Here is an 11,449-nt window from a genome sequence, read left to right as displayed (position 1 = left end):
TGTCGTCCGCAAACTTCACGATGGTGTTTGAAGCTCTTGTTGCCACACAGTGGTGGGTGTAGAGGGAGTACAGGAGGGGGCTGAGAACACAGCCCTGTGGTGCTCCTGTGCTTAGAGTCAGTGAAGTGGAGGTGAGGTTGTCCATTCTCACCACCTGGGGGCGCTCCGTCAGAAAGTCCAGGATCCAGTCACACAGTGGTGTGTTCAGGCCCAGATCCTTAAAGGGACTGTTTGTAACTTTTTAAGGGTATAAATGTAGCGGGTCGGCACACATGCGCGTTTCGCATATGAGCCTCGTCTCCGCTGCCTGCTCTCCTTCACACAGACAGTGTGCGCGTCCTCGCTGTCTCGCTCCACCTCTAGACGTGCATGCTGCTCACTCCACACTGCAGAAGAGTTAGTTTAGCTCTGAGAATATCTAGTGAATGTTCAGTGGACGTTTGTGCAGAAATAACTGCTGCAGCTCCTCCAGACCAACAGAGGTTTCCCGTGTCTTGTGAAGTGACGGGACTCCTCAACGTGTTACGTTATCGTCTCGTTACCGACCGGGTGCCGGTGTCTTCGGCTGCCGGCTTCGGTCGGGAGGCGATAACGTAACTCGTTGAGGAGCCCCGCTGCTGAAGCCTGCGCTGAGCAGGAAAAGCCAACACTAGGATCAGCATTGATTCATGGAGAGACCTTCGTCTGGTCAGCTAACATTACTGCCAAGCAGCTGAAATATAGAGTGATATTGTGCTTTTAGCTGACGTGTGTCTCCTCACTGTTTTGAGCGATGCTCGTTCATGTCTATTTAGAGCGAGCAAGCGCGAGCTCGACGCTGACTTTCGTTGATTTCAAGGCCACAGGTGTCGCTGTTAAGCAGCATTTCTGAATCTTACAAATAGTCCCTTTAAGCTTACTGACGAGCCTGGAGGGCACTATGGTGTTGAACGCTGAGCTGTAATCCACGAACAGCATCCTCACATAGGTGTCCCTTCCTTCCAGGTGGGAGAGGGCGGTGTGTAGCATCCAATAGTACGTTCAATATAATATATCCGCATGTTCAGATTTTTCATTACAATTCTGCAAAACTATTTTAAATTAAAAATATATATTAAGACTACATCTTCTACAAAAAACAAAAAGGCTAGTAAAAAAGTGAGTTTGTACTCCATTTTAATGTTTTTATTTAAATTACTATTATTTATTTATTTATAATAACCCCTGGTAGGTTTTGTGTTTTATGTTACTTTTTTTTAAATTTAATTTTATGTTTGTAGTTATCCCCTAATTTCCCCTATATGTATCGTTTACCTGTATCGGGTTAATTGATCTTTGTATTGTTCACAAATTTAAAATAAAGTCTATTTAAAAAAATAAATTATATATATACAAATACTTCTTCTTCTATCTTTCCTATCCAATTGTGCCTTGTATGTTAAGAGGCTTTATTGAGTTTAGGTTACTATGCCTTAATGTTTCTCCTTTGTTATTGGAAAAATAAATAAATAAATAAAATAATACTTTTCCCCAGATTCTAACTACTCACTTGTAATAATAATAATAATAATAATAATAATAATAATGATAATAGTAATAATAATTTAAAAATATTTAGTATTTCCATTTTCTGCTACTTTCTACTTCTACTCCACTACATCTCAGAGGTAAATATTGTACTTTTTACTTCACTATATTTGTCCGACAGCTTTATTTACTTTTCAGATTACAGTTTTAGTCGCAGCTCCATCAGTTTAGCAACCAGTCTGGTGAAGATTATGGTGTTGAAACTAATTGGGTTAAAAATCTGGCTACAAGTCCATCAATTCTACTGTCTTTTTTATTAAACATTACAGCTGCATTCATTGATTTTTCTTGTCCACATGGGGGCAGCAAACCAATCTGAAAAAAAAACTACAATGAGCCGCTCTCATGGCTTCACCAAATAAATCCAATTAATCGCATGAAAAAACGTTTCAGCCCTGTATTCACTCATGACTATAGTTGTGTTCTAACTATATAGTATTATTTGTTTAGGCTGAATCAAATTACAATTTAAAAAGATTAAGTAGACCAAGTTTATTAATAGAACAAACCTTTGTAGTGTTTATAACATCCATTTACTAGCACATCTCACTGGCAGTTATACAGTGTATGAAAATACAGAGGCAAAAAGTGAGTATTGATTATTATTATTAGCAGTATGTCAAACTAGCTGATAATCCATTATGTGCAACTCAAGACTAAATGGACAGAAAACATGTGATATGAGGACCACCAGTAAAGCAAAAAGCTTTGGATGCATATTATCTAATATTGTACTATTATACCACAGCCACATTTTAGGATAATATTTAAAACAGTGAAATGACAACTTGAGCAGCTTTTCTTGGTTGTCAGAATGATAATTTTGACATGCCTCTATAGGTGGATTTAAGAAATACTGGCAAAACTACAGTTGAACATGCTAAATAGTCTGCATCTGAATAAAAAAAAGGATGTTTTCTTTACGAGTTTTGAATTTGTTCTCGGCAATGCTGCATATGCTGAGTTATGAAAGTCAGTCAGATGAAAGCATGAGTTTAAAAAACATATAGAGTTCATTCCATGTCTGCTAAGGGGAGACTTCAGCCTTGGCTGTGAAGATTTATATATATATATATATATATATATATATATATACACACACTACATTTACAGGAAAATACAAAGCTCAACTCATTTCATGAAGTCTAAGGTGAGACCTTGGCCTTGGCCGGGGCGACTGAGAGTTTCAGTCGACAACATAGATGGTACACAAGGACAGGTCTGATGTTCTGATCTCTTATGCCATAAATGAGAGAACTCAGACATCTGGGGAAGATGAAAATAAGCACATAAAAAACAATGTGGATGCGCACAAACACGATCCTCGTAACAATGTTTGACATGGCTACAAGGAAAGATTGGTGTATAGTTGACAAGAGACTGAGGCCCAGCTGCACCAGATGCAGCAGCAGAGTATTACGAGCCTTCTGGGCTGAAGCTTTGTTTGTGGAGGCTGACCTGGCTGCTATCATCACACCTATATAGGAAGAAATGACTGCTAAACCAGCTGATACAAACAGAGAATAAGTGTAGGCTTTATCATAAAGACCAGAAATTGGGCCAAAAAGTATGTTTACTTTGGCACAATACTTTTCCATCTGCAGGCTCTCCAGGTTGTCAAATGGAAAATCTAACAGTAAAATAACTTGTGTGAGGACATGTAGTGAACTGAAGGACCAAACCACAGTGATAGCCACTGCTGTGTTTCTCATGGTGATGATGGTAGCGTGCCTCAGTGGGTAGCACACAGCCACATATCTCTCCAGAGACATCACCACCAGTGTGAGAGGGGAGATTACTATTGTGAGATCGGCCAACATGACGAGAACGCCACATACAGGATATGTCAGTTTTGCTCTACAAGCAGCCAGGAGGTACAGTAACTGACTCACTGCCATCTGTACAGTGTCTGCAAAAAGGAGGTTAAACAGAAGAATGTAACGGGAGGTCTCACGAAACACCAATTTACTTCTCAAGGTGAATAACATGACCCCATTAATGAAGAGAAACACACAGCATGGTACTGTAGTCAGAGTGGAAAATAACACTCTTTCCAGTAAGCCTTGATACTGCTGTCCAGCAGTGATGTTGGTCTGAGATTGAGTTGCGTGTGACATTTCAGAGAAGCATTTAAGACATGAGAAATTTATCCTGTTGATGTCATTGTAATAATATTAATAACAAGTGTATTTAGTATAGGACCTTTCATAGAACACAATTCACAAAGTGCTTTACAAGAACAAAAATGAATTAAAAACAGTAAAACCATCAAACAATAAACAAATTGTAATAAATAAATCTTTTCCTGTTTGTATTGTGAGAACAATGAAAATCCAACATCCTTTAAGCACAGATGCCCGTTGAGTCACATCATCCAGGTCTGTGCTTGTTTCCATGCAAGCAGAACTGGTCTGCAGGTGTTACCTGCCCTCAAACTGTGTATATCAGCTTTGCCCTGCCCTAAACCATGTTCACGTGACCCCATCACATGTCAGCATGGTTAACAGAGTAGTAATAGGTAATGTAATCTCTGCCCTATTATTCCCCAATACCCCTGTCCATGTGATCGTGTCTTACATAGTTTAAACTTAGTATACAAGTAAGTAAACTTTATTTCTATCGTGCCCCTCAACAGCTGATTAGACTGTTGTCAGGCCATTAAATAGGCGTTATCAATGGCTATAAGCCCCATAGATGTGGGCCAATAGATGCCTACTACACTAGGTCGACCATATTTTCAAACCCCCAAAACGGGGACACTTAAGTGAACCGCACATCCACGCGCTAATATGCACACACCATAGGCGTTTTCATCAGGATGGCTAACTTGGCGCACCTGTGGCGCATTTGAAAACGGAGTGGGATCAGAAAGAAGGTATTATTATAGGTGGCTGCATTACAGGCTGTTACAATCATGACTTATCACATTCACTACTTTCACCCCCTTTAATCACAGGACTATCCCCGTCATGACGCACTGACAGTTTGGGAGTCCTGTAGAGAGTTTCCCTCAGAGGAAATGTATTGTTGTCTGGGCCTTCGTACATTATTTTTCAACTTGTTTTGTCTCAGGCTAAAATTAAAATTGTGGAGCTCAGAGGACAGTTTGTCCAGGAGACACCGGTTGTCCACTGGTGGAGACACCGGTGGAGACACCGGGTGAAAGACAGAACGGACAATCCCTGAGGGAGTTATAAGCAGAGCGAAATGCCTCTTGATTCGCAGAGGGAACTGTGTAGAATAATTAATCAAAACGACACGTTTGATGTGCACATAAGTACGGAGGGTTCTGTGGTTCAAAACTACACTATAAGTAACCAGCGGATATCTGTTGTGTCCATGCGTAATGTTGGCTTGACCGCGCGCAAAACCACTCTCTACAGAGACTGCAGTGGTGCGCTGTGCTGGCTCTCTATATACTTATCTCATGCACACACATTAATTAATGAGTCGGACATGATAAACATCTATGTCAGTATAATATTATTATTTTAATTGTGGTGAAAACTGGGACAATCTGTTAGTGACTGTTGAAAACCGGGACATTTAAGTGTTTTACAGATATGTGTCAGGACTCGGGACACGTCAGCTTGAAACCGGGACTGTCCCGGAAAAACCGGGACGTCTGGTAACCGTATACTACACCCACTAGTAGGTTTTATCATCTATTCACATGATAGATCACCGAAAGAAGGTATAAAAGAACACAACGGCGACCTCTAGCGACCGTAAAAGACAAAGCTCCTATCTGAGTCCCCAACACACCTCAGCTGGCCCCTTTCGACGTGAAGGAGTAGCGTCTCTACTCCGATCTCTAAGGCTGAGCCCAGCCACCCTACAAAGGATGCTCATTTCGGCCGCCTGTGTCCGCCATCTCATTCTTTCGGTCACTACCAAAAGCTCATGAACATAAGTGAGGGTTGGAACGTAGATGGACCGGGAAATCGAGAGCTTTGCCTTATAGCTCAACTCCCTCTTCACCACAACGGTCCGGTACAGCGCCCGCATAACTGCAGACGCTGCACCGAACCGCCTGACCCGCTCCATTTTACCCTCACTCGTGAACAAGACCCCGAGATACTTGAACTCCCTCAGACTTGGAGGTACTGATTCTCATCCCGACTGCTTCACACTCGGCTGCAAACCGCCCCAGTGCGTGCTGAAGGTCACGGTTTGATGAAGCCAACAGACAGGCCCGCCGTTAGGCGGGGGCAAAGGGTACAGCTGTCCCCGGGCCCAAGGCCAGGGGGGGGACCCATGCAAAGGTTTATGGTTGACCCTTAAATGGGATCAAGAACAACACTTTACTTACTGAGTTATATCACTGACAGTACAAGTTAAATGTATTTTCATGATAAATAAATGTATTGGTATCATTAGAACACCTTTCAACTTATCATTTCATACCCCCACCCCCCCACTGTTATTGTGAAAATGCGGTTGAAACAGGATCCGGAAAGCGGCGAGGTCCGCGCATGGGTCCGCACATGGGTCCGCGCAGCGCACGGAGGAAATGCGCCAGGAGAGTTGCAACGGTGATCCTTCCACACCGGGCGTCATTCACCCGTCGAGTTGAATCTTCCGGGCAGACTGAGTGGCCAACCGACCCTTACCGTGGAGAAACACCGGAGCCTGATCCGTGTCCTAACAGCTGATCAATGAGTGATGACGCGACCTCCAGAGGGTCGGACTCATACACGGATTCAGATGTCCCAAACCATAAATATAAATAAGAAATAATGGAACTTCCTGCTGTATATGATAAAGTATGATGATAGTGAAGCTGAAAATGAAGACAGTAGTTTAATTTAAAATCAATACACGGGCTGGATAAGACCTGTGACCCTTAAAGTAACCGTGTTTAATTCCATTGAATAAGAGTGCATTTATACATTAACCATCATTGTTGCATTGATAAACCTTACAGTGAGGGTATCAATAAATAAATACATAAAACGACACGGTCGTAGGCCTTCTCCAAGTCTACAAAACACATGTAGACTGGATGAGCAAACTCCCATGACCCCCGCAAGGGTAAAGAGCTGGTCCACTGTTCCCCGGCCAGGACGGAATCCACATTACTCCTCCTGGATCTGAGGTTCGACAATCGGTTGGAGCCTCCTTTCCAGCATCCTAGAATGAACTTTCTCGGGGAGGATGAGCAGTGTGATACCCAGATAATCTGAGCACACCCTCCAACCGCCTTTTTAAAAATGGGAACCACCACCCCGGTCTGTCATTCCACAGGTACTGACCCCGAACTCTACACGACACTGAAGAGGCAAGTCAACCAAGACAGTTCAACAATGTCCTCAACCTTAAGCATCTCAGGGCGAATCTCATCTACCCCTGGTGCCTTACCGCTGAGGAGCTTTTTGACTACCTCAGCGACCTCTTCCAAGGATATGGACAAGCCTTCCCCCGAGTCTTCAATCTCGGTGTCTACGTCCTCTACGGAGGACGTGTTGGTCGGGTTCAGGAGTTCTTCAAAATGGTCAAACACCAAGTACACTTAAGAACCACCCTATGCTTGAACATGGTGTTCGTTATGGCCAATCCATGACTACCACAGAAGTTCAACAACAAAGATCAGGCAGGCCATTCCTCCCAATCACCCCACTCCAGGTTTCTCCATCTTTGCCCATGTGACCGTTGAAGTTCCCAAGCAGACCTATACTTTCTTTTCTGATTGTTAGGAGCTTGTCTTGTCTGAGTCTGTGTTTCAGTCTTGTGCTGTTTTATTCTGTAATGTTATGTTATATTATTCTGTGTGTGTGTGTGATTTTGTCTTGTCCTGTTTATTCTCACACTGTCACATTTTCAGTGTGTTTGTGAACCCCAGGAATAATAGCTGCTGCAATGCTGTAGCTAATGGGGATGTTAATAAACTAAATAAATAAAATGACCCTGCCAATCACAACATGCAGAAATTAAAAAAAAAGATATACACAAACTGCTCTTTCTGTGATCAATATTTACAATCAGTTTTGTTCTCAAACCAAGAAACTCTGGCAAAACAAAAACGGATTTGTCATTGATTTGAGCATATTTTTTATGCTAAATGCAGTACCTGTGAGGGTTTATGGACAATATCTATAATTGTTTTCTGTTGTTAATTGATTTCAAATACTAAATATATACATACATTTACATAAGGCAGCATATTTGCTTTGATAAGAGTATTAAATACTTGACAAATCTCTCTTTAAGGTACATCTTGAACGGATAGAAAATGTACGATTAAATATTTTAATGGATTGACAGCTCTGGAGGAATTTGCCCTGGAATGATGAAAGATGCAAATACACCATACGTTTTAGGATACAATTTAAAACAGTGAAATGATAACAACTTGAGCAGCTTTCGTTGGTTGTCAGAATGATAATTTTGACATACCTCTTTAGGTGGATTTTAAGAAATACTGACAAAACTACAGTTGAACATCGTTATGCTAAGTATTCATTAGCAAAATTAGTTTTGAATTTGTTTCTTGTGAATGCTGCATATGCTGAGTTATGAAGGCCAGTCAGCTGACAGCATGAGTTTAACAAACATCAAACATATAGAGTTCATTCCATGTATGCTAAGGTGAGACATATGATGATATATATATATACACACTACATTTACAAGAAAATACAAAGCTCAACTCATTTCATGAAGTCTAGGGTGAGACCTTGGCCTTGGCCGGGGCGACTGAGAGTTTCAGTCGACAACATAGATGGTACACGAGGACAGGTCTGATGTTCTGATCTCTTATGCCATAAATGAGAGAACTCAGACATCTGGGGAAGATGAAAATAAGCACATGAAAAACAATGTGGATGCGCACAAACACTATCCTCGTAACAATGTTTGACATGGCTACAAGGAAAGATTGGTGTATAGTTGACAAGAGACTGAGGCCCAGCTGCACCAGATGCAGCAGCAGAGTATTACGAGCCTTCTGGGCTGAAGCTTTGTTTGTGGAGGCTGACCTGGCTGCTATCATCACACCTATATAGGAAGAAATGACTGCTAAACCAGCTGATACAAACAGAGAATAAGTGTAGGCTTTATCATAAAGACCAGAAATTGGGCCAAAAAGTATGTTTACTTTGGCACAATACTTTTCCATCTGCAGGCTCTCCAGGTTGTCAGATGGAAAATCTAACAGTAAAATAACTTGTGTGAGGACATGTAGTGAACTGAAGGACCAAACCACAGTGATAGCCACTGCTGTGTTTCTCATGGTGATGATGGTAGCGTGCCTCAGTGGGTAGCACACAGCCACATATCTCTCCAGAGACATCACCACCAGTGTGAGAGGGGAGATTACTACTGTGAGATCGGCCAACATGACGAGAACGCCACATACAGGATATGTCAGTTTTACTCTACAAGCAGACAGGAGGTACAGTAACTGACTCAGTGCCAGCAGCACAGTATCTGCAAAAAGGAGGTTAAACAGAAGAATGTAACGGGAGGTCTCACGAAACACTAATTTACTCCTCAAGGTGAATAACATGACCCCATTAATGAAGATACACACACAGCATGGTACTGTAGTCAGAGTGGAAAATAACACTCTTTCCACTAACCCCCGCCCAACAGTGATGTTGGTCTGAGATTGAGTTGCGTGTGACATTTCAGAGAAGCATTTAAGACATGAGAAATTTATCCTGTTGATGTCATTGTAATAATATTAATAACAAGTGTATTTAGTATAGGACCTTTCATAGAACACAATTCACAAAGTGCTTTACAAGAACAAAAATGAATTAAAAACAGTAAAACCATCAAACAATAAACAAATTGTAATAAATAAATCTTTTCCTGTTTGTATTGTGAGAACAATGAAAATCCAACATCCTTTAAGCACAGATGCCCGTTGAGTCACATCATCCAGGTCTGTGCTTGTTTCCATGCAAGCAGAACTGGTCTGCAGGTGTTACCTGCCCTCAAACTGTGTATATCAGCTTTGCCCTGCCCTAAACCATGTTCACGTGACCCCATCACATGTCAGCATGGTTAACAGAGTAGTAATAGGTAATGTAATCTCTGCCCTATTATTCCCCAATACCCCTGTCCATGTGATCGTGTTTTACACAGTTTAAACGTAGTACACAAGTAAGTAAACTTTATAAACCAGAGTTACAAGGTGCTTCACACCAATACAATACAACAAGAATTTTAGCGAATTACCAAACATAAAGACTGAAAAGGTGGGTTTTTAAAAGCTTTTTCAAATATGGCATCAATAAGCTGAACTAAAACAGTACAAGCTTAATCCGCCTTTATCTTTAGCCTCAACCTTGAGACACTTCCAACATTTGATCGTCAGCTCCCAGCGGTCTTCAGCTAAAAGATCTGAAATGTATGTGGAGCCCGACCACCGTTTTCATACTGTATAATCACCTGAAACTAAGAATCGTGTTATATCTACATAAAGGACGGGTCCTCATCACGGAGTAATGAGTAATGAAGTTGCACCATTGGTCGAAGTGAATGATAACGTTATCTCTATCTCTAAGGCTGAGCCCAGCCACCCCACGAAGAAAACTAAGACAAGAGACAACCCTGGCGGAGGCCAACACCCCCTGGAAACATGTTTAACTTTGTGCCGAGTATACGGACACAGCTCTCACTTTGGTTATACAAGGACCGAATAGCTCGTAACAACGACCCCGGAACTTTGCCAGAACTTCTTTGAGGTCAACCCAAAGTCCTTCTCGATGGTCTCCCCGGAATTCCTCCCACACCTGGGTTTTTGCTTTGACGGCCGCCGCAGCTGCAGCCCTTCTGGTCAACCGGTATCCATCAGCTGTTTCCGGGGACCCCGGGCCTTCTTTGGCTTGACGGCCCCCTTCACTGCTGGTGTCCACCGGCGGGTTCTTAGGTTGCCGCCCCGACAGGCGCCGATGACCTTCTGACCACAACTCCTAGCATCCTCTTCCACAATGGAGGCTCTGAGCATGGCCCACTCGGATTCCATGTCCCCAGCCTCCACCGGGATGCACGAGAAGCTCTTCCGGAGGAACCTATGCTCGAACATGGTGTTCGTCATGGCCAATCCATGACTAGCACAGAAGTCCAACAACAAAGCACCACTTGGGTTCAGATCAGGAAGGCCGTTCCTTCCAATTACACCGCCCCACCCCCCACCCCTCTGGTTCTCTGGGGAGAACTCCTTCACAGCGGTGCTCAGCCGGGGGCTTGTGAGCATCCCCACACCCGCCCGGCGCCTCTCACCCTGGGCAACTCCGAAAAAGGCGAAAGTCCAGCCCCTCTCCAGGAGTGTGGTTCCAGAACCAGAGCTATGCATGGAGGTAAGCCCAACTATATCTAGCTGGTATCGCTCCACCTCCCACACCAGCTCCGGTTCCTTCCCCGCCAGAGAGGTGACATTTCACGTACCCAGAGCCAGTCTGCAATGCCAAGGATCAGCACGCCTAGATCCCCGCCTTTAACTGCCGCCCGGCTCACACTGCACCCGACCCCGATGCCTATCCCTGCGGGTGGTGGGCCCAAAGGGTGGACATTAGAATCAGTTTGTAAATTATATATAGGCTATTGAAAGAAAGTCTGGATGTTTCCTCATAAATATCTAATCGTGAAAAAGGTTAAAGAAGTGTCCTTAGACATTATTCATAAATATTACCCTACCAATCACAACATGCAGAAATTTAAAAAAGACATATACAAACTGCTCTTTCTGTGATGAATATTCAGAATCAGTTTTGTTCTCACACCAAGAAACTCTTTAAAGTCTTTAAGGATATGATCAATGACAAAAACGGATTTGTCACTGATCATATCTTTAATTTTTTACATTATTATGGGAAAATGTGGTATTTGGTTTTGTTTGGAAAAAAAGAAGACATATTTTCTTATAATAGCTTTG

At 42.6% G+C, this 11,449-nt stretch overlaps 2 protein-coding genes across 5 annotated transcripts in view; both read right to left on the bottom strand.

Annotated features, from left to right (window-relative positions):
* The window catches only part of LOC141753168 (rap1 GTPase-activating protein 2-like), a 467,886-nt gene that overhangs the window by 169,030 nt on the left and 287,407 nt on the right, over window positions 1–11,449 (bottom strand). The window lies entirely within an intron of this gene.
* On the bottom strand, window positions 2,712–3,683 carry LOC141752468 (odorant receptor 131-2-like). Its single transcript, XM_074610457.1, has one exon. It carries the CDS (start codon window positions 3,681–3,683, stop codon window positions 2,712–2,714), a length of 972 nt encoding a protein of 323 aa, XP_074466558.1.

Source organism: Sebastes fasciatus, chromosome 16 (genome assembly GCF_043250625.1).
Source record: "Sebastes fasciatus isolate fSebFas1 chromosome 16, fSebFas1.pri, whole genome shotgun sequence".
Classification (NCBI taxonomy): Eukaryota; Metazoa; Chordata; class Actinopteri; order Perciformes; family Sebastidae; genus Sebastes; species Sebastes fasciatus.
This window is presented reverse-complemented; position numbering and strand designations above follow the sequence as displayed.

Coding starts and splice junctions, on each gene's coding strand:
- LOC141752468 (XM_074610457.1), bottom strand. CDS start 3,683: ATGTCACACGCAACTCAATCTCAGACCAACATCACTGCTGGACAGCAG.